Below are 24,785 nucleotides of genomic sequence, written 5' to 3'. Positions count from 1 at the left end.
AAACATCGGCCCCATCCCTTTCCATATGATGGAAAACAGTCCCATTCCAGGCACTTCCCATTTTCCACAACCAAATCCTGACCTTGCTTTAAGTTAGGATAAGAGGAATTTGCATACCAAATTTGGTGGTCCTAGCTCTTATCCTGTAGGAGTTGCCTCTATATAAAACCATGGTACACTCACATCTTGACTACTACGTATAGATGTGGTCACCTCATTTCAAAAAAGATAAATTGGCATTGCAAAAGATTTAGAGAAGGGCAACAAAAATGTTTAGGGGTTTGGAATGGGTCCCATATGAAGAGAGATTAAAAAGACTGAGACTTTTCATCTTAGAAAAGAGAATACTAAGAGGGGATATGATAGAGGTCTATAAAATCATGACTGGTGTGGAAAAAGTGAATAAGGAAAAATATGTTCTTATTCTCACAGTATAAGAACTAAGAGTCACCATGTGAAATTAATATGCAGCAGTTTAAAAACAAACAAAATGAAGTTTTTCTTCACTCATTGCATAGTCACCTTTGGAACTCCTTGCCAGAGGATGTTGTGAAGACTTTAACACGGTTCAAAAAAGAGCTAGATATATTCATAGGCTGTGTCTACACTGCACCCCTTTTATGGAAAAGGGATGCAGATTAGACCAATCGGAATTGCAAATCCGCGGGGGATAGGAATAAGAAATCCTCCGGAAAAGGGCTTATTTTCCGGAGAATCGCGTCTAGACTGGCGCTTTTCTCCGGCTTATCCCCAAGCCGGAAAAAAGCGGCAGCCATGTAAATGCAAATGCTGCGGGGGATATTTAAATCCCCCACGGATTTGCAATTCCTACTGGTCTAATCTGTATCCCTTTTCCGGAAAAGGGGTGCAGTGTAGACACAGCCATAGAGTTTAAATCCATCAATGACTATTAGCCAGGATGGGTAGGAATGGTGTCCCTAGCCTCGGTTTGTCTGGAAATAGGTGACAGGAGAGGGATCACGTGATGATTACCTGTTGTGTTACCTCTCTCAGGGGCATCTGGTATTGGCCACTGTCAGCAGACACAATACTGGGCTAGATGGACCTTTGGTCTGACCCAGTATGGCCATTCTTATATTTTTATGAGTTCTTGAACAAGTGGACTCATAGACAGACAGATACACTCTAAATATATATAGAGATTTTGAGTATAATAGTTCACTACCTAGACTGAATGAATAGTCACAGAAAGGTGGCCGTGTTAGTTTGATCTTGGTAAAACAAAAAAGCAGTCATGTAGCACTTTAAAGACTAACAAAATAGTTTATTAGGTGATGAGCTTTTGTGGGGCAGACCCACTGCTTCAGATAATATTCTGAAAGTGAATAGGCATGACCATTTTATAACAGAGGGAGACAATGAAAGAAGGTAAGAAAATTATTACAAACTGACAAGTCAGCTACATAGAATAGAAGGTGGGGGAAGGAAAGGGGAAGTGACAAGGAAGGAGGAAATTGCTTATTGTAAGAGCCAATTAAGTGGCTAATCTGGGGTCACTACGAATATCAAAAGTTGGGGAGGCTGTCTTTGTAATGTGTAAGATAATTATCATTTCTATTAAGGCCGATTCGCAACATGTCGAATTTTAGCATAAATAAAAGTTCTGAGGTCTTCCTCTGTAATCTGGTGTTAAAGTCTCTTTGATGTAAGACGCATGTTGTCAGGTCTTTAAGAGAACAACCAATTTGATTGAAATGCTGGCTGACAGGTTTGTGTGCGTGGAGATTTCTGATGTCTGAGCATTACTTCTTTGGTAAAGTGACTGTCCAGTTTGTCCAATATACATCACAGAGGGGCACTGTTGGAAGATGATGGCATATATCACATTGCTGGATATACAGGAATATGAGCCCTTGATCGTATAACTGACATGGTTAGGTCCAGTGATGATGTCTCCAGAGTAAATATGTGGATTGTATTGACTGCTCCTGGCTGCTGTGCTAACAAGTCTGTTCTATGATGAGTCCCTGTGAATCAATAAACCTTCTGTTCTACCTCCACGCTGAGAATCACATCTGGCTGTAGATCGAGGTGCAAGGCCCAGTGGCTCCCCACACCTTGGTGACACAAATATTTATAAAGTTTCTTACCCAGATATATGAAGCTAAGAGCTCCGCATACAGAACATTTGAGTTGTCAGGGACATGAGGTGACAGCATTTTAATGTAAAAGAGTTACTGAGGAAAATTCCATAAATTCTGCATAGTATTTTGCTCACTAGATGCCCTTCCAGAATTAATCTGATATCAGCTCTTTCCATATAATTTTTCAAATAAAAAGCAGGTGGTGAATGCAATGAAAAGGAGCAATGAATCCTGTAAGAAAAGTGGGGAGATAAGCAAGAAAGAAAAAAATAACCAAACCATAAGTGATCATTGCTTGTTTCATCTATTAGCACTAGGTAATATTTGCTATTAACATTTAATTAATTCAGTTAATGAAATCGATTCTGTTCAAATCACTGTCCAGCTCTGACTCTGAAGCCTCCTAGATTACACAGAAATAGAGACCTTAAGACAAGGTGATCATTTCCCCTTATGTGATGGCTAACAAGGTATTATGCGACCATGCAAAGCTATTGGCTTTCTTTCTAATGTGAGAGACCGGTTTTCCCTGCTTGACTGATTCATATCCTGCATTTCTATGTGTCATGTTCTGCTCAGGGCTACTAGACCGTAACTTGACAGGAAAATGTACTTGAAAATTTGTATATTGAAATTAAAGACTAATAAAAGTCTATTAAAGGTTTCCAAATAGCTATGGCCTACTGCAACTTAAAGAGGAATGGGGGAATAATAGACATCTGATAATTTCATCACAACTTTCATACTCAGAGTTATATAGGAAGTAAGGGCCTGACTGTGGGCTCTGCTGCCACCCTATTACAGTGATTTTGAACAGGCTCAGTACACAGCCCTACAGCAACCACACCTCACAGAATCCAGTATTTGGACATGCTCTGGGAACGGCTGCAAGTTGGAAGGGTGGAGTGTTTTGTATTAAGAGGCACAGCACAGAATCTGACCATTGTGTTCCATCATAAATATTTTTACCTTTTTATATTTCTGACTTCCTTTTCTTTGCATTATTGAATTTATTTTTGGATACTCCATGTGAATTACGAACATTTTCATGTTAAATCGACAAGGAGTCCTGTAGCATCTTATAGACTAACAGATGTATTGGAGCATAAGCTTTTGTGGGCAAAGACCCACTTTGACCCTCTTTGCCCATGAAAGCTTATGCTCCAATACATCTGTTAGTCTATAAGGTGCTACAGGACTCCTTGTCGCTTTTGCAGATCCAGACTAACATGGCTACCCCTCTGATACTTGACTTCATGTTAAATGTGACATACTTTCACAGTCCAAAGTCTTTAACTTGCATTTACCTTAGACATCGTGTTCTTTTCACTACTACATATAAATAAATGACATTGCTTAAGGTAATTTTTAAAATAATTTAATAAATTACAATCAGATTAAAATCTTCATTAGGTTGTTTCATTGTTATACATATCAAATAGAGACTTCTGGTGCACACAATGCATTTGGAAACATAGGAACCCGAAGATAAGCTGCAACAATATCATAGGAACCTATGAAGTTTTAGCTCAGTTGGACATTTAAAAGCCAGTGAGGGACTCCTTTCCTGCCTATAGTTCTCTAGTAAGAATATTCTGTTTACAAATTTATCAAAGATTGCAAGAGTGTGATATTTCAATATATATTGTTGCTAAATGTCACACATTGTAGCACACTCGTCTTTAAAGTACCCATCTCTAAGCTACCCATATAATTTAAATAAAACCATGTAACACTCTGGCGACATAGGTCCATCTATCCCCATTTCAAAGATGGAGAAACTGAGGCACAGAGCAATTAAGTTACATGCCCAAGGTCACAAACTAGGAATAAAACCTGGATTTTTTTGGCTGCTATCCTGTGTTTTATCAGCTAGATCATATTTCCACAATAAGAGTTAGAAATTCATGATTTCATTTATCAAATCTCTTATCAGAGGTTAGAATTCTACCAAGGAATGAGTAACTCTATGAATAAAAAGACAAACACAATACTTTTAACCTGAAGATTTTCAACTTTTCTAAGGGCCAATTTGTTCATGTTTTAATTAAACAAATTAGAAAAGAGTCTGACTTAAAAATCTTGGATACAAACATTCCCATACTTTAGGGAAGTCTGAACCCAACATTGCATCTTAGATTCATCTCTATTCAAACATCTGTTTTCCCACTTCAATATATTTCAGGCTTTGAGCATAGCCCCAAATGACAGAAAGTCAAATTGCTTGTGCCTAATAGACTAAAAATGTTGGCCTCAAACTTGGGTGCCTCAAGGGAGGCACCTATGCAAACAGGCTTGGTGTGCAACACCACTGAAAATCAAGCCAATTTTATTTAAATACGGAGTTAGGTGGCCAACTGGAGGCATCCAACTTGTAAATGCTGGCATGAATTCTCTGCTATAGCTGAAGTCTAAAACTGCGAGTTCATTAAAATCAGGGTATTTATGTACATCTGAGCTCTCTATTAATATAACTTATTACTGTAGAGAAAAATGAAAAAAAATACAATTACATTTTAATCCAGATATTTTTACCAGTTTGAAGCTTTCAAGGCATCCTAAAGTTTTTTAGTTACTTGACTTTAATTTTTTTTTATTTTTATAGTCTTGGAAGAGCATAAGGAAAGAAAAACAACTGAGTTCCTTTATATTTGCTAATCTTGCTGTTTGGAGTCCCCTTCTCTGTTTTTATTCAGTTTTTCTATATCAGTAGAAATAATCAAAATAGCACTTTGCACAGGATAGTAAATCCAACTTCCTCAGGATCACTTTGTCAGAAACCAACAAGCTGATCTGCAAATATATTGTGATAGGAGGTACTTTATTTCAAGAGGACAATTTGCTTGGGTCAGTGTTGGCAAGATCAGTTTGAATGTTGTTGGCAAATGCAGGTATACTCCATAAACAAATTAATCTATGTTGCAATCTTGCATTACATAACACATATCATCTAGTTTTATTGAAAAACAATCAATCAATACAAGTCTGAGTTATTTTATCATTCTGTTTTAAAATCAGTTTCTTGTCTCAACAACTCATCTTTATGTAGTTGTATGTTATGAACGCACAATTGGACATGGCATTAGATTCTACTGTAATTCAAGAATTAGAGAAAAAATTACATTCACATACTTTTAGATTTAGTTTCTGTGTCTACCAGGTGCCAACAAATATGACTGTAATGATTTCTAGTGTAAATAATGCTTTTCACTGCTATTATTTTTACATATTTTTCAAGAATGTACAAAATGCTGCGAAAGCACAAGAAAAATTAGAGAGACCCTTAATTTCATGTGGGTGTACAGGAGAATACATATTAAAAAGATCAAGTGAAAACAGATGACCATTTTTAGTGCATCTTCATAAGACATCTTGAGTCCTACCTATCCAATGCATTTCAGAAAGAGGCACCATCAACTTATTCCAGGAAACTTCAAAGCATATTCCAAAGAGCTCTTTCCATAATTCAGTGATGTTTTGCTGTACTTGAGACCAGTTGCTTCATAATTTGTACTCCCCAGAATGCAATACAGAGTGAAAATAAAATCTACAATAAAAAGCACAGAGTGAAAAATGTTATAGAAGCTTTCTTAATAAAAGTTGTATAGTATTTATTGTAAAATGGATAAAAAGAACTCTCCCAAGAGAACATATCTATATAAGTATTCCAAGCATATTGTTAAATTATGAAAAGTAGATGTTGGAGTTTATAGACTTTAGGATTTCTAGGTTCTCTCTCCTTCTCAAAGTTAGCACTTCCTTGACATGTTACTAAACCTCCAGTCCCCACCACTGAAAGAACACATCTATCCCTGGAAGATCCATTAAACATAGAAGTATTTTATTCAGAGAAAAAACATATTTAAGCAATAATGACTGAGGTACAGGGCATTTCTAGGGGATTAATGACTGGCTGGCAGATGATGATCACCTGAAACACAGCCACGGGCCATTAAGCCCCAGGAAATGTCCTCAGCTGAGATTGTTATTACTATTATAAGTTGAAAAAATCATGGGCGAATATTTTAAATGGGCTGATGCAGTTCCTTCCCCTTCCCTTTTTTAAATTAAACTCTTTATTGTGAGTTTGTTAAAGAATGCAATGTATGCTTGTGGGGGAGTATTTCAAATTATAGTTATTATACCAGACTGAGAGACCACATTCTGCAGAATTAGTTTGGCTTCGAAGTTCTGCAAAAAATACTGATTTAATGTCTACTAAATTCAACATTGCTAGTATTAAATGCAAAGTACTGCAATCACAAAACAATCAGGCTGCACCAGTGGGGGAAAAACAGCAGAGAATATAATTATAACGGGGCCACATTCACCCCTGCATCGTAACTGTCCTGTCCAGTGCCACAAAGCTGCCCTAAGCAGATCCCGCTGTGTAGTCACAGATTTACATTTTCTCTGGAGCCTGTAGTGCATTCTGTGCAACAGAACCCGTGAAGTTGGAATGGTGTGATTTAATGGTCACACTAAAATAACACTAGAGCTATTTGGGGAGAATAAAAGGTGTGAACAATAGGACAGAGCACTCCATGTGAAGAGCTGATATGTATCGGACAGCTACCTTTACAAAGTGTGCTTGCCACATAGTACCCACCTTACAGCCTACTGCCCATTTCTGCTGTGTATATACAGTATGTACTTTTCAGAGTATTCATCTGGAAATTCCCATTCCCGTCAGACTCTTTATTTTTTGCCTCTTGCTAAAAATAATTTACATACCAATTTTCAAAGTTCAACCATTTTTGTCATAATCTGATTTTTTTAAAAGCATGGTTAGGAATATTTTGAAACACTGGGAAAATACTTTTTCCCTTCTCCCAAAATAGCTGATAGTTTCATCTTCAGATTTTAATAAACAATAATCATGATTAATAATGTACAGTGGGCAGCAATCATGCATGAAACATTTCAGCCCCAACAATGAATTTTTCAGAATGCTCTAGCCAGTGAAAACAGATTTATATTGGAAACTGTTTTACAATCTTAATTTTAACAGTTACTACCAGTGACTGTGGTATTATTATTATATAGCTAACTATGAAATTAAATTTTATATCTGTTATTTATACTGATGGAAAGGGGTTGTACTCTTTCAAATACTTCCAAGTTGTCCTCATTAGTTTAAATCAGCGGTGGGCAATAAGCGGTCTGTGGGTTGGATACAGTTTTCCAGGGTCAGCCCCTGGTGGGCTGCTGATATTTTATTTACCCACATCTGCAGATACAGCCACTTGTACCTCCTGTGGACCACAGTTTGCCATTCTTAACCAACGGGAGCTGTGGGAAGCGTTGTCCCAGTCTTCACTGCTTCCTGCAGCTCCCACTGATCAGGAACTGTGACCTGCAACCAATGGGAGCTGCAAGCGGTCATATCTGCAGATATGCTGGTAAATAAAGTGCCGACGGCCCACCACAGCCTAAGCCGGAAGATACACCTCCAGCTTACTGCCCACCCCGGTCTCTAAAAGGAACCATTTATGGGGATAAGGACTGCTCACTTAACTAGGGCATTGCAGATTTGGGCTCTTAGGTACACATGAAATCTCAAAGGCAGGATTAGAATTTATATTTGCATGATTGTAAATTGTTCTAAAATCCTTAATGGAATTCAGGTTTCCCCTTTTGTACTACTACAGCTGATGTTTTAAATAGCTGATATATTGCCTTTTGGTTATACTGATGAATGAAGATAACTTATTTACCATAAATAGGTCTGTTTTGCATGGCAGCTGAATCACAACAGTAATCTCTCTCTATATATAAACATTTTCAGTAGGATGACACAGTGACATCATCATGTCACTCTGTGTCTTGCCGCCCGCAGCCTCATGGCCTCCTCCTTTCCTCCCCCTTGTCCTCCCTGGTGCTGTGGGGAGGGTGTGGGAGGAGAGCTGAGGGTGGTGCAGCCAGGGCCTAGTGGCTGGGGGAGGGGCGGGTTGGGGCTGCCCTTGGCCTTGGCCCAGCACTCCCCTGCGACCAGAGGGAGAACCGAGATTGCCGACTCCCAAAGGGAGGCGGTGTTGGTGAGTGTAGTAAGCAGGGGGCGCAGCCCCCTAGTAAAGATAAAAATAAAAAAAAACATGTATATTGTATGAGTATGTCTCTCCAAGACCTCTCACCAGAACACAATACCATATGTAGCAATATTCCTGAAATGTGTTTCCAGGATTAGTTAGCATTAATTATGTTGTAACAACTTTTGCAGAGATCAAGCCAATATATAAAAAGATGGATTTTGGTTTTTTTGGGTGGAATAAATATAATCTTATATCCTCTACGGGGTTTTTATTTCCTATTTTAGCATTTGATCACACTGGTGCTGCATAGTCTTTGTCTGAAGATATGCATTATACGTTTTATAATTGCTACATTATATCCTATTTAGTTCTGAATTAGGTCTATGTCTCCACTCACAGAATAGTCTCAGTATGTGCATTTCATTGCTTAGTGTGCACTTTGGGCTGGGAATGCAAGTTCTGGGGTGGGACCATAAATGACGAGTTAAGGGTGAAGGAGGGAGATCTGGGCTGGGGCAACCAGGAGATTGGGGTGTAGAGGTGGGTGTAGAAGCCAGGAAACAGTTTGAGCACGGGAGGGGACTCAGCACTGAGGCAGAGGTTTGGGGTACAGGGAGTGGACTCCATGCCATGCTTACCTTGGGAGGGCTCCCGAGAAGCTTCCCTTGGTTCCTAAGCAGAGGCATGGCCAAGAGGGTTCCATTTTGAAGCTGTGGAGTTAGTGCTTATGAAGGAGGCAATATACGACCCCCATGACTGTCCCTCCACCCTGGAGCTCAGGGGATATGTTACTGCTTTCAGGGAGCTGCGTGGATTCAAACTGAGAGCCTGTCAGCTTCACACCAACCAAACTTTTAATGGTGCAGTTAGCACTGCTGACCAAAGCCACTAGAATTCCTTTTCAGCTGGATGTTGTGGTCCCTGCACAGCACTGAAGATTCCTCTTACACAAGAGCTCACTGGTTGTGAAATGAGCCCTCATCACTAGTTTCATTTCTGCTTTTATATATAAATCAGATGGAGGGGGCAAAGTTCACTAAGGGTGCATCTACACTGCACCGTTATTTTGAGATACTAGCGCAATTTCGAAATATCAATGCGGGCATCTACACATGCCATTCCATTATTTCAAAATAATTTCAAAATAACGGAGAGTTTATTCCAAAATCTGTAAACCTCATTCTACAAGGAATAACACCTATCCAAAAATAGCTATTTCTAAATAAGGTGTGTGTGGACTCTCCACTGCTGCTATTTTGAAATAGCCCCTCAGCTGGGACATTCTAAATTTATTTCTCCCCAGTACCCTCTGGAGCTCTAAATCGAGAGAGCACGTCTACATTAGGGAAGCCTGCCTCAGACTAATTTTGAGGCTTCCCTGCAGTGTAGACGTGCTACTTCAAAATAAGCTATTTTGGAATAACTATTCCAGAATTGCTTATTTTGAAATAAGCATGCAGTGTAGACGTACACTAGAAGAGAGAGAAGGATGATGAATCTCAGAGGCAGGAGAACTGGTGAAGCACTGCTAGAATCAGGATTTGGAAAGAATGTGCATGGGTCTGCAGTTCTTCTGTGCTCTTTGAGGCAACACGGCGCTAGTGGATCAGAAACTATGCAGAGCTAGCAGCCATTTCCCATGTGGAGGTGGAACACAGAGGCCTCAGAGACTGCTATGACTAAAAGCCATAATAGTACTTGTAGACCACCAGTGGGTGTGCGTGTGTGTGGGGAAATTCCTTCTACCCTCACTCTTCATCTCCCCAGTTCCCAGTCCAATTTCTCAGGCTGCATGCTGGCTACAGGGCTTGGCAGTATCTGGTGTGGGAAAGGAAGTAAGAATTTATTTTTTATTTTTTGGTAGACCATGTATTTAGTGTCTCTTTTTAATACAAATCAAAGTTGTATTTCATTTGCAATTTTTAGACAGTGTAACTCTGATCATACAGACTGGGCATTTCTAGAGAATGAAGGGTTGATCCTGTAAGATACTGTGTACTCCTGTGTGGTGCTAAGTACCTTTAACACCCATTGATTTCAATAGCTTCAGGGGGTAGCCGAGTTAGTCTGGTAGCACTTTAAAGACTAACAAAAAATGTAGATGGTATCATGAGCTTTCATGGGCACAGCCACTTGACAGCTACGGGCTCACAGAACCTCTCTGGAATTCTTGATGTCCTGAAAAGCCAAGGCCCTAGAACTCAAGTCAGCATGGTATTTAAATACTTACCCAACCATTAGAATATGAATAGTTCTATTGGCTTCAATGGAATTTAAAGATAGGCATGGGCTTAAATACTTTGTAGATTCAGGCCTTGTTTACTCTATAGGGTCTAGACTACATTTTACTTTCGAAAGAAGATATGCAAATTTGGCAGGAATTTGCATATTTTCTTACGATCGCTTTTTTGAAAGAGTTTTTTTTCGAAAAAGCAAGCTGTCTAGACGCAGTTCTTTTAAAAAAAACCCGTTTTTTTGAAAGAACCTTCTTCCTCAGAAATTGAGGTTTATAGGTTAGTCTAACTATGGTGCATGGCAGTGTGGTTTTTTCCCCACACTCTGAAGGCATGTCTATACCACATGGAAAATTGACACTGCTGTGGTTGATCTTCTCAATACTCCAAACAGTTTATAACACAGCAGTAAGCCTGGATAGCATATGGATTAGCAAACTATTCCTTGGATGTGTAGTGGCACCATTAATTTATCCCTTGGATGTGTAGTGGCAGCATTAATAAGCTATGCTCTATTGTAAGAAGTCTTCTTCTTACAATAGAGCATAGCTTATTAGTTTTACATTCAATTTCTAACAAATGATGAAAAAGTAATAGGAAAATGTTATATTGACTCTACTAGCTTAGGGTATGTCTACACTACCCCCCTAGTTCGAACTAGGGGGGGTAATGTAGTCATACGGAGTTGCAAATGAAGCCCGGGATTTGAATTTCCCGGGCTTCATTTACATAAAGCCGGCCGGCGCCATTTTTAAATGCCGGCTAGGTCGGACCCCGTGCCGCGCGGCTACACGCGGCACAGCGTCCGACCTAGCCGGCATTTAAAAATGGCGCCGGCCGGCTTTATGCAAATGAAGCCCGGGAAATTCAAATCCCGGGCTTCATTTGCAATTCCGTATGACTACATTACCCCCGCTAGTTCGAACTAGCGGGGTAGTGTAGACATACACTAAGATAGTTTTAAATTCTCCCTGCTTACTGAAGAGTACTATAGTAGCTTCAAAAGGCCCCAGCTAAATTCTCAATCTCTTGTGCTAGCCACAGTATACATTGCCCTTGAGTTCCTGTTCCTGAAAGAGCACAGGAAATGTTAGTATCCCCATTTTACAGATGCAGGATTGGGAAACTGTGACTCACCCCCAGTCTTCCCATACCCATACCATACCAGACTCATCACAAATCTGAGGCAGAGCTGGGAACTGAATCTGTATCTACTGCGTGTCAAGCCAGTGCTTTGAACACAAGCTCACTGTGCCTCCCAAGAGTTTTTATACTAGAAAATTGAAGTTAGGCTGGTTTTGCATCGACATAATCCCCATTTAATATCTCTCAAATATATCTACTGATTTGGAATTTATAACACCTCTATTATCTTATTTTGGACTGACATGTCTCGCAAAAACTCTGGCTTATGTTGCTGATCTTTTGATTGTACCTATAAGCTGAAACAAAAAGCTTTGCCACCACTATCTTGTTGTAAATACTATCTTCAAAGGACTCTCTTGTGATTTATACTTTTATCTTGTATTGAAGCAATAATGAAACATGAGTTAATGCAAGCTGGAGATTGCACCTATATTCTATTCTGCTAACAAATGAAAAAAACAAAAAACAAACCTCTGAATTTTGTTTGTTGCTGTTAAGTCTGCAGATTGCCTGAAAATATTATATTGCAATACACATTTAGATTACTCCCTCCAGGAAGTGATCTTATTCCACTCCATACATTTTGAATTCATCTTTAAAATATGTAGGATTTGCAAGTATAATAAATAATATTGATACTTGGAGATAAACTTCCTTTTTCCAAACCTAAATAATATCTGAATTTCTCTGGGGCAATTTCCTGTTTAAAAAAAAAACCCAACAAAACAAAACATTCTGCTTGCACATTTATAAAACCTATTAAAAATCATTTCTGTACATGGTCCAAGCTTATGCTTTATGTTTGTGCTAATTCATTCCAAGAACCCAATATCTTTTGTAGCTGTAAATTGTCAGTCATCATTAAAATTTACAAATCCCAGCAAAACACACCCACATACATTCATCCACCCACAAGCACTTAATCTTGGATCACAGTATTATTATGGATTTTTTTCCATCAGACCTTGCTACTGTCTTCTTTTTTAGAAAAAGAGTACAGCCCAACCCTGTAACTTTAGACAGTGGTCTATAACTCTGCTATGAGGTAATGATTTATAGTACAAAGTTTTCTCACCTTATATTCATCTCATCCTTTTGAAAGCTTAATTCTGATAAATAAACTAACCAGAGATTCTGCTGATTGCATTCCCTGGCAACAATCTCACTGGCTTCAATGGAATCAGCTTTGGTCCTTTATTTTAACAGGTAGATGGTAAAACATGTACTACAAAAATATACTCTGTGACTTTGCTGACACACTAGAATGAACAGTGTAAAGGTTCCTGTCTATACAAGGGAGATAAAATATATGACATATCTTTACCAGTATAGTGCGCTACAATAGACTTTGTCCTGAAATCGTCCCTGGTAGCCTGCTCTGTACACCATACTATAACACACTGCAGTATTACAGGAGTGTTGTGAGCAAATCATGAGAAGTAATTCTTCCTTCTACTCAGTGCTGATTATGCCTCAGCTGGAATATTGTGTCCACTTCTAGACACCACATTTCAGGAGAGATGTGAAAAAATTGGAGATGGCCCAGAGAAGAGCAACAAAAATGGTTAAAGAGCTAGAAAACATGAGCTATGAGCAAAGACTGAAAGAATTGGGTTTGTTTAGTCTGGAAAAGAGAAGACTGAGGGGGGACATTACAGCAGCTTTCAAGTACCTAAAAGCATGTTACAAGCAGAAGAGAGAAAAAATATTCTCCTTAACCTCTGACGATAGAACAATAAGCAAGGGGCTTAAATTGCCACAAGGAAGGTTTAAGTTGGACATTAGGAAAAACTTCCTAATGGTCAGGGTGGTTAAACACTGGAATAAATTGACTAGGGAGGTTGTGGAATCTCCATCTCAAGAGATATTTAAGAGCAGGATAGACAGACATCTGTCAGGGAAGATCTAGATGGTGTTTGGTTCTGCCATGAGGGCAGCTCTATTATTCTATGACTAGTCAATTAGCCCATCATAAAACGGGATTTTCAGGTCTCTCCTCCACGTCAGTCTTCTCTCCTGTCTCTTGTTCCGTCTTCTTCCCCCCCTCTCTCTCTCAGCTCTCCTCTGCCTCCTGCCTCTCTCTCTGTCTCTCTCTTTCACTTCTCCTCCCCCTCCTGCCTCTCACTTGGGAGACCGTGGAGCCCAAATGGCCGTTTGGGATCCGCACTCTCCGTGCTGCATTGGGGGGCGCGGAGCCCAAATGGTTGCTTGCGCCGCTTGCTCCCACGCGGCAGCCTGGCTGAGCAGCGCAGAAGTCAGCCGAGTGCCACGGTGGAAGGCGAAGAGGGGCGGGGCGATGATGTTCATGGCCAGGGGGCGGGGCCTGGAGCCACTGTCACGCCGCACGTCACCGCCCTGCCCCCCTTCGCCTCCCACTGTGGCACGCGGCTGACTTCTGCGCCGCTCAGCCGGGCCGCCGTGGGGGAGCAAGCGGCGCAAGCGGCCGTTTGGGCCCCACACTCCTCATGCAGCACGGGCTGCCCAGAGGGAACAGCCAGCATTTCAGCAACAGCGCTGCCCAGAGGGAACAGCCAGCATTTCAGCAACAGCGCTGCCCAGAGGGAACAGCCAGCATTTCAGCAACAGCGCTGCCCAGAGGGAACAGCCAGCATTTCAGGCAACAGCGCTGCCCAGAGGGAACAGCCAGCATTTCAGGCAACAGCGCCCCCCAGAGGGAACAGCCAGCATTTCAGCGTTACAGACTCAGACACTGGGCTACTATATATATGATTCTATTACCAACTCCAAGCTTTCAAAAATCTCTCACAAATCAGGAGAGCACTGTAAAAATATGTTTAGGGATCAATTTATCTGCCTTTTGGTTTTTGAATTGTTGAGATTCACATTTTCAGGTTTGCCTCCATAGCCACAAGGGCTAGAAATTTACTTCTTTAAAAAATGGAAGCTGAAATTCTGATGTAGCCACCTGACTGTAGGTGGCTTTAAGAGAAAACAGTTTAAGAGACTTACAATAAAAATCACAAGAGATCAGCAGCAGGTTCACTATTAACTGATTCATCTCATTGCCCTCAATTGACGCATTACTGCTTAGCAGATTTCATCTCATATAGGACTGCTGTTCATGCTCACTGAACATTAAAAAGTACCCTCTGAGTGCTTTTAATATACCAATGAACAATTACTGGTAAGCAAGTCTGAAAAACTTATTGGGTTTCTATCTACAATAATACCTTGGTAAAGGTAGCAAAGCCTGAATGCCATCACACATTTCTCTTATGAAATCTTCTATTTTTCAGTTTCACCTAAAATTCTAACATTAAGAATCAATAGGAGTGGATGACTGCCAGTAGTTCTCACAAATCTGACCTGATTTCAAATAAGGTAAAATTAATATATAAAACTTTCATAGACGCCAAGTAGGCAAAACCTCAAAATATCTCAACAAGTAAACATATTGATTTAATCTGCTATACATTAAGAAGCCAAGTGAGACTGGAAGTTTTATTAGAAGCTGTTCATTGTAGAAATGTAATACTTGAAATAGCCCCATTCCATTTTGACTACAAAGACTGTGGAGTTTATTTTCTTAAATATTTATACAGGAAATGCACCCAGTGAGATGCAACATCTCATTTAGTTTTATGCCTGTCAGCCGTTGAAGCATAAATTATATACACATCACTACATCACTTATAACTCAGAGGGTAAAAAAGACACACCTGAGAAGAACACTGTCATTTTAAAAATATCAACTAAATTATATATGAAGAACCTTTTTTTTTCCTCTTTAAATGAAAACACGTGGAATCAATTTCAGTTTAATCAATGGTTTACTGCAGAATTTTGATAGTTAATCAAATTCAGAATTGTTCTTTGTGCAACACTATATCCAAGAACCACTGAACATGTACATTGCCAAGATCACAGTTAGGACTATTGGCCTATTAGGATTATGGATTTTTAAAAAAGGTTAGATACTACCTTTCTTAATTATTTTCTGGAGGAAATGAACTTTTATTGGAATGATGGGAGAAATTCACAGCAGTGGGTTGGCACCAAAGATTAATTCATCCATATACCTACTGTTGCAATGATCACCTCATATAACTCATAAATTTACATGAGTTGCAGCTAGTGTGTTCCAGGGGAAAAAAAGACTGAACTGGTAAAATTACAGAATTCTGGAGTGGATTCTCTTCTGAATAGTTAATATATTTAGCTACAGCTAAAGACCTAGCAGTAAATAGATCACCTTATTTTTCTTTCCAGCTTGTACAATATTTCCATAATCTTACTATATATTTTAGAAATGTGTGTCCATCTGTCTGTCTGGGAGTCTGTTTGTTCAAAAACTCCTAAATGATAATGAAAATGAAAACACACGGAGTCAATTTCAATTTAAGCAATGGTTTAGCTCTCCTATACAGTAAGAGGGGCTACGTCTAGGGGCTATGTCTAGACTCCACTTCTCTGCCGACAGAGAGATGTAGATTAGGCACATCGAAATTGCTAATGAAGCTGGGATTTAAATATCCCATGTCTCATTAGCATAAACATGGCCGTCGCTTTTTTCGAAATGGAGTTTTTAAAAAAAAAACCCCAGCAGTTAGACGCGGATCTGTTGAAAATAAAGCCTTTTTCGACAGATCCTGTATTCCTCAAAAAATGAGGTTTACAGGATCTGTCGAAAAATACTTTATTTTCGACAGATCCGCATCTAGACTGCCATTTTTTCGGAAAAAAACGCCATTTTGAAAAAAAGCAGTGGCCATGTTTATGCTAATGAGGAGCAGGATATTTAAATCTCGGCTTCATTAGTAATTTCGACGTGTCTAATCTACATGTCTCTGTCGACAGAGAGGTGTAGTCTAGATGTAGCCTTGGTATGCAGCTTCATCTTATCATAACTTAAAGCAAGATCAGGGTAGGTTGTGCCAGGGAAATGGGATGTGCCTGGAATTTGATCGTGTCTCATAAAATGGAAAGGGAGGGGTCTGGCAGGAGGGAGTTATACTGTAAAATATACTGCAATGGGGGAAGCAAGGGGTCAAAGATGGGGATCAGGACAGCTATAACCCCATTGGGCCAGTAGGAGACAGGGGTGGTGAAAGGGGTAGCTATCTTATACATATTTCAGAGAGTTTGTCTGTGTGCCTAGTTGTCTGTGTGTCTGTTTGTTCCTCCGGTGGGGGACATGCACCCTCTTCTGCTGTGCTCACAGCAGGGGCCATGACGAGGTGCTTCTCATGTGGTCCCAACCTGCTGCAGTGAGAAAGGACTGGGGTAGTCCTCTCTCACTGGGAGTCTGCATACTGACCCTTTCATCCCCAGCCATACCCCAGAGCAATGATCTAAATCAAGAAAACCAAAACTTCTTTGAGTTAAGGACTCAAGCAATAATGTTGGGTAAATATTCTAGTGTATGTACATAGAATTAGACATCTGTGTGCCTGTCTGTGAGTCCATTTGTTCAAGAACTCCTTCTAAACGGTAAGAGCGATGACCCCCAAAACTAGTATGCAGCTTCTTCTTCTTCTAACTTAAAATGAGGTCAGGGTTTGGTTGTGCCAGGACAACCAGAAGCACCTGGAAAGAGACTGTTTTCCACAACATGGAAAGGGAGGGGCTATTTGGAGTGGTGTGATACTGAGCACTCCTCCACACACCCTCAAGAACCTGCCCTGAATCCTACACCCCCCACATCACCAGCTCCCTGCCCTGAAGGACTCAAGCAATGCTAGGTAAGTCTTTTACTCATATATGAAGAAGAACCATTAGGAAAGAGAATAATAAACAGTCCAACCTCACAATGAAAATGTATAGTGTTAGCAACAGTAGTATTTCATTTAATTTCACTTTGCAGTGGTACCATTGTCACAGTACATGAGATGGAAGTCTAAAGTAAAGCTGGTGAACAAGACCAAGAACTAGCTATTTGGAATGGGGTGGAGGAAGAGGGAGGAAAAATGACCCAAGATGCCTAAAAAGCAAAAGATTCAGTATAACTGTCCTCTTGAGAAAAGGTTGTTCTGCCTCAAACCCCAGAACAAGTTAATCCCTGGGTTGAAAAGAGTTCCCAGTCCCAGATTACTGCTGAGACAGAGCACTCTGCTGCAGATGTCTAAGAGAAGTGGGGAGAAAGAAAAAGGGAGGAAAGAGGCAGGAAAAGGGAATAAGAAATTTGTGTGCAGCCATCTTGGTCTTGTTAACAAGAGAGCAAGAGTCAGGCTAAGTCTGTGGCCTGATAACGCGAGATCTGTAATAAGACGCTACCGTCGCCTCTTGCCTCTATACGGAGATAAGGATAGAATACTGACTCTGGCAGGGACCTTGAGATAAGGAGCATCTGGGTGGAACTAAATAACTGTTAACCATTAGTGTTTGTAATGGGAAGGAGACTAATTGTTATTGTTATTATATCTAATAGACAGTATATAAACTGCTTCATAATTGCTTGTATTCGAATATCTGCCTCGGGGGGGCGGGGCTTCCCCCCTGCCCAAACCAGTTTTTCCCTTGCTGCAGCTCGTAATAAAACTGCCTCTGGCTACTTGTTGCTTACAATGTTTTCTTCCACAGCTGGCTACAGAGACAAAGGCAATGTGTGACCTAGGGACAGAATGTGAAGAGAGGGATGAAGCAATTGAGTGACAAGTTGAAGGGAGATTCAGCAGAGGGAATGTACACCAGAAAAGCTTTGAAAGAAGATTGAGAGATACCAAGCCAGGAGAGAAGTTCACGTGAGACCAGACCATAATTGTTCTTAAATCTAAAATGTTGCAAAAACAAGTTGAAAAATGAGGATTTTTTTGGACCGATGAAGAGATGGAAATTATGCTAATATTCACTGATGCTCTAAAGGGAAAATTGCCATAAACAATACATATCCAAATTTCAAACACACGAGACACATCCCAGTGAACAGGCCAAATCCTTTTAAGGCCAAGAACAGTAAATTGTGAGTTTTTTAGTTTCAAGGCAAAGAAAATGTGTTTGGGTTAGTCCAGCCCCACTGTTTGGAACAAGGATGTAAAAGAGTAGTCAAATATGTGACTACCTGATAAGCCTAAGCTTATCAGGTGGTCGAATCAACTACTCTATATCAGAGGCAGCAAGGTGAGGGAGCAGGCGCTGGTGCTGGTGCTGGTTTTTGCCAGTCTTAAAGACCAGTTCCCCGCAGCACCATCTCCACAGTGTGAGGTGGGAGACAGGGGAGGCAGAGAAACAGAAGGGAACCTGGCACTTGCACCAGGTCCCAACTCTTACTACATTTAAAAGGCAGAGACCCAGCTGTCAGGACCCAGCGCAGAAATTCCATCAACTACAGTACTCGATTAGCTGATTAATTGAAATTTAACATCCCTAGTTTGGAATATGGCTCCCTTTCTGGGTTTTGGTCTCTCACAATGTCCAACCTCTTCAAATCTTTCTGTCCTACTCTCAGCATGTTATTTGTTCTCTTGCCCTGCTCTGGCCCTTGGGAAACTCCTGAGACTAATAGTCACTATTTCTTGACCACACCCTTATTCTCAGGATTGAGCATACCACACTCATATGGGAAAAGCTACTAATCTTTCCCTCGTGCAGCTGCTTTGCAACTGAGGCCTGATCAATACTTAGAAATTAGATCACCTAGCTCTAAAATGTGGTATCTTAGGGTTCGTCTACACAGCCCTAAACTCAAAATAAGATACGCAATTTGAGCTATGCAAATTGTGTATCTTATTTCTAAACTATTTCAAAATGGCTTATTTTGAAATGTGGCGTGTCTACACAGTGCCAAATTTCAAAATAATGCACTATTTCGAGCCATCCTTATCTCTTGTGCAGTGAGCTTTACCGGGATGCCAAAATAGAGTGTCTATTATTCTGAAAAATATTTCAAAATAACGGGCAGTTTGTGTAGATGTGGGGTAGCTATTTCAGGATACCTTAGGTATCCCGAAATAGCTGTGCAGTGTAGACATACCCTCAGAAATGAACAAATATATAGGATCATGAACTTTTATGGGTAATACTCATTTCATCAGCTGAGTTGAAGTGGAAATAACAGAATCTAAGATATACATAAAAGTAAAAGCAGTTACCTGTCAAATGTAGGACCCATGTTAATGAAGCTAATTAAGTAGGACAGATGTGTCCCATTCATAGCTTTTGATGTGAAAATGTGAATGTCCAAGGCAGAAGAAATTGCCTTTGTAGTGTGTTAGCCAGTTAATATATTTATTCAAGCTCAGGTTGACAGTGTCAAATCTGTGTGAATGAATTCAAATTCAGCAGTCTATTTCTGTAATTGGGTAGTAAAGTTCCTTTGTAGAAGAATGGCTGCTTTTAAATCCTTGACTGAATGTTCAGTTAGGTTAAATGTTTCCTTATAGGTTTATGTATGGTATCATTCCTGATGTCAGATTTGCATCCATTTGTCATAGAGACTGTCCAGTTTGGCCAATATACATGGCAGAGGGGCATTGCTGGCTCTTGATGCCATATATCACATTAGGGGATATGCAGTTGTATGCGCTCCTGATGTTGTAGTTTATATGGTTTAGATACTGTGATGGTGTTACTTGTGTAAATATGTGGCCAGCATTGATTGCAGGGGTAGGTTCCTGGGTGAGTGCATCTGAGGTGTGGTGTGTGGCTGCTGGTAAGTATTCGCTTCATGTTGGGGTGTTATCTGAAGGAGAGGACTGGCATGTCTCCCAAGGTCTGTGAGACTGAGGGATTATTCTCCAGAGTAGGTTGTAGATTGTCAATGACATACTTGAGGGGTTTAAACGGGGGGCTGTAGGGGTACATCTACACTGCACCCATAGCTCAAAAGAAGCTACCCAATTTGAACTATGCCCATTGCATAGCTTATTTTGAGTCAATTTCAAAATAGCTTATTTTGAAATTTGGCGCTGTCAAAAGAGCACTTAATTAGAAATAAATCACTATTCCAAAATGTCCCTTACTCTTCGTGGAATAAGGTTTACAGGGATGTCAGAATAGCAAGCCCATTATATTTCAAATTAATAGGCATGCTCAAAAGACGCAGAATAGCTATTCTGGGATACCTCTAGTATTCTGAAATAGTGCTGCAGTGTAGACATAGCCTAGGTGGTGACCAGTGGTGTTCTGTTGTTTTCTTTGTTGTGCCTGTCTTGAAGCAGTTGACTTCTGGGTACTGTCACTCTGTTTCCTCAGTTCCCTGGTGGGTATTTAAGTTTTAAGAGTGCCTGATAAAGGTCTTGTAGGTTTTTATCTTAGTCTGAGGGATTGGAGAAATCTGGTTGCATTTTAGGGCCTGGCTGTAATACATCGATTTGATGTGTCCTGGATGGAAGCAGAGACTTGTAAGTAAGAATAGCGGTCAGTAGGCTTCCACTATAGGGTGCTGTTAATGTGGCCATCATTTAATTATACTGTAGTGTCAAGGAAGTGGATCTTTTGTGTGGACTGATCCAGGCCGAGGTTGATAGTGGGGTGGAAATTGTGGAAATCCTGATAGAATTTTTCAAGGGTCTCCTTCCTGTGGGTCCATATGATGAAGATGTCATCAATATAGTATAAGTAGAGGAGGGGTGATAGGTGATGAGAGCTGAAGAAACAATGTTCTAGGTCAGCCATAAAAATGTTGGTATTCTATGGGGCCATGTGGGTACCCCTAGCAGTGCCACTGATTTGAAAGTATACCAAATTGGAAATAATTGTGGATGAGGACAAATTCACATAGCTTAGCCACCAGTCATGCTGTGGCATCATTGGGGATAGTATTCCTGACAGCTTGTAGTCCATCCTCATGTGGAATGTTGGTGTAAAGATCTTCTACATCCATAGAAGCCAGGATGATGTTTTCAGGAAGATTAGTGTGTTCTGTAATTTCCTCAGGAAGTCAGTGGTGTCTTGAAAATAGCTAGGAGTGAGGTAGCATAGGATGTGAGGAGACAGTCAACATAGCCAGATAATCCTGCTGTGAGGGTGCCAAAGCCTGAGATGATGGGACGTCCAGTATTTCTAGGTTTATGGATTTTGGGCAGCAGTCAGAATACAGCTTGTCAAGGCTCTGGAGAGCCGGGGGGTCTTTTTGTGTAGATTTGTGTAGATATGATCCTGAGCTGTCTTACGGAGTTTCTTGAGCAGATGGTATTCCTCAGTAGGATCAGAGGAAGGGGCCTGTAGAATGTGGTGTTGGTGAGTTGTCTGGCAGACTCCTGTTCATAATTTGACCTTTTAATGATGACTATAGCACCCCCTTTGTCAGCCTAGCTATGTTACTCAGTGCTATGAGACATGTTACGCCATGAGCACCTTAGTTAGTTGACCTAACCCCCAGCATAGGTACAACTAAGTCAACAAAAGCATTCTTCTATTGACCTCTTGGAGAGGTAGACTAACCACATCAACATAAAAACTTCCATTGACACAGGAAATATCTACACTGCAAATGCTAGTGTTTGTAGTATAACATAGTCTGACAGGAAGTCCTCAACTCTAACAACAGGTCCCTGAAATCAGCTTGTTCATGATTCCCTATCTAGAGAAATAAGGATGTTCACCTCATGGAGGTTAGGTCCATAAAAGCCTATTAGCCAGGGGATAGAAATGGTGTCCCTGGCCTCTGTTTGTCAGAGGCTGGAGAAGGATGGCAGGAGACAAATCGCTTGATCATTGTCTTCGGTCCACCCTCTCTGGGGCACCTGGTATTGGCCACTGTCGGCAGACAGGCTACTGGGCTAGATGGACCTTTGGTCTGACCCAGTACGGCTGTTCTTATGTTCTTACCCTCGACAATATCTCATAGTGATTATCTGGGTTTGGTTGTTGTAGCCAGCCTTTGTGTGGTGCTTTGGACAAGGATCTTAGGTGTATTTGGCACAGCTGAGATGCGGAGACAATCTGACTCTAATCTAATCTATCTTCTCCTTCCTCTGAGGTTGGTCAAGGTAGAACCAGCCTGTCACAGTTTAGAGCAGCTCCAGTGTGGTTTGACTTCACCTTTCTCAAGCCTCTGACATACCCTCTACACCAATTAGAAGGGAGTGGGTGGTAAATAGTCAACTAACTTCAACCCTCTGGTAGATGACAGGCATAGTTTCAATTTCCTGTTGTACCATGGACTTCCTGTGTGACCGTAGGCAACTCACTTGGGATACATCTATGCTTTGAGCTGGGGTTGTATACGTGATTCCCAGCTCACCTGCTCTACCTCTCATCAAGGTTGCTCACTAAAAATAGTAGATGTGTTATGGTAGCATAAGGCATGGCAGGAGATAGGATGTGGATGGATTTGTATCCATACTACTATCCCTGGACTTCTATTGTTAGCATGCTAGTTTGATGAGAGCTTGAGTGACTACATCTACTTGAACTGGGAATAACAAAAAGTGTAAAAATATCCTTAATCTCTCTGTGCCTCAGTTCCTGATCTGTAGAATGAGGATATCAGCATTTCCTTACTTCACAGGGGTGTTGTGAGGATAAATGCATTACAGATTGTGAGGTGCTCCTATACTACAGTAATGGAGGGCATTGATGTATCTAAAATAGATCTGGCCCTCTACATTTAACCCATTCTGTGAAGAGCTTCATAGAGATAATTTGTAACTAGTTTTTCCATTATCAATTTTCCCATACCAATACAGCCTAACAGTTTCTAATAACATGATCAATGAGTCCAATCCTTACCAGCAATCTGATTTTATGTATTTCTTACATTACTCCAGACATTTAAGAATACCATTCCCACATATCTGTGCTAAATCATGCAAGACCTAATAATGATGTAAGAATAAGTTGGTATTTCATGATTCATTTTGTGTTTAAAAAAGTTACACTCCCCCTATATCAAAAAGGGTAGTAAATATTTTAGCAATAGAAATCCAGGTTCTCTTTTTGGTGACATATATCATCTTTGCTATTGCAAGGTTTTTGGGTTTTTTTTTTGCAAAATTGAATCTTAGATTTAAAAGGACACTATAGGTGGCATATGCTTATATCTTGGGAAGGCTACTTGGTATTGTTTTATTTGTATGTCAAAGGGATGACTGAAGTCTCAGCAACTATTAACCTCTCCCATGGTGTGCTAATAAGAGGTCAGAGGCTCACATGTGGCTTGCAGCTTGGAGAATTTCTCTCAGCATTCTGCCAGGGATGGGCCTGCCCAAATAGTTTCTCTCATAAGTTCTAAGCCATAAACTGCATCCTACTTGGCTAACTATGCCAAAAGAGGACCCAAGGGTATCCAGAGTCTTGGCTGATGGGAAAAAATGAGTGCTTCCTATGGAAGCCACAGCTGTTTTCCTGAGAGAGAACACAGATGCCTGAATTTTTCCTTACTTTCCGTTTCTGACTACCTGTTCTGGCGGCAGTTCCAACAAAGGGGGAGAAAAGCAGAAGGCATCCAGCTGTTTTAAATAAGCCTTGGCAACATGGGTACTGATTACATAAACACTGAAAACATTCAAAAGATTTTTTCTGGCTTTCAAACTATAAAAAAGGTGTGAGCATGCTCTAACACTCTCCATCTCAAACAGAAATTTAATGACCAGAATAAAGCCCTTCATTATGAAAGCAGATATTCATTCAAGAAAGAGGATAGCACATATTACTCCAAAAGATCTTAACTTATACACTTATCTATTTTGCATAGAGAAGATTAGTTTCTTATATTAAGTTATAGGATGAAGATCAAAATGTGCATTTGAATTTGAAATGTTGAGTTGTATTTATTCCTAATGTAGCTCATTGAGGGCAATAAAGGTACATTGATATTTATACCAAGTATGAATTTGTCCCGTTATATTTTACAGTACAGCTATATCACAGATTTCAGCACAGTTATACCAGCTATGATGCAGTTATACCAGCTATGGCTTTTATCTTTTACTGCAATTATTTGGTTATTATTATCATTTTATTAAGAGCTAAGAATCAGCTGAGAGAGGTTAAAGACACAAATATCAGCAGACTCCCTGAGCTGAATAATTAAAAATGTTTTCAGGTAGTCTGATTCTAGCTTTCCTCCACACATTTTCAATTCCTCTCTTCCCAAAAAATGTAATTGGCATCCACGGTATTTTCAAGATTGAGTTTTATTAAACAAGTTAAAGCAATATATTGATATTTCACAAAAGATCTGCCAAGATCTGACTGCTAATTGTTCTTATATCTGATTTATATCTGATATGATGATAGGGAAAAGGAGCAGGAGGCACAAAGTGGGGAGTTGCCTTATGGCCCTAGGGCTCTGCCTGCCACCACTGTAGCAGTGGTAATGGCTGGCACCCTGGGACCTTTATATCATTGCCCAAGTGCAATGCAGT

At 40.3% G+C, this 24,785-nt stretch overlaps 1 protein-coding gene across 1 annotated transcript in view; it reads right to left on the bottom strand.

The window, feature by feature from the left end:
• Positions 1-3,467: 3,467 nt before the first annotated feature.
• AGMO (alkylglycerol monooxygenase) overlaps positions 3,468-24,785 on the bottom strand; it is a 266,886-nt gene continuing 245,568 nt past the window's right edge. The window contains exon 13 of the mRNA XM_006138322.5: positions 3,468-5,652. Within this exon, the coding sequence (XP_006138384.3) occupies positions 5,572-5,652 (81 nt within the window). The 3' untranslated portion in view covers positions 3,468-5,571. The remainder of the gene's footprint in view (positions 5,653-24,785) is intronic.

This window comes from Pelodiscus sinensis, chromosome 2 (assembly GCF_052426305.1).
Source record: "Pelodiscus sinensis isolate ZL-2025 chromosome 2, ASM5242630v1, whole genome shotgun sequence".
NCBI lineage: Eukaryota > Metazoa > Chordata > Testudines > Trionychidae > Pelodiscus > Pelodiscus sinensis.
The sequence above is the reverse complement of the archived record's forward strand: the minus strand, read 5'-3'. Positions and strand labels throughout refer to the sequence as shown.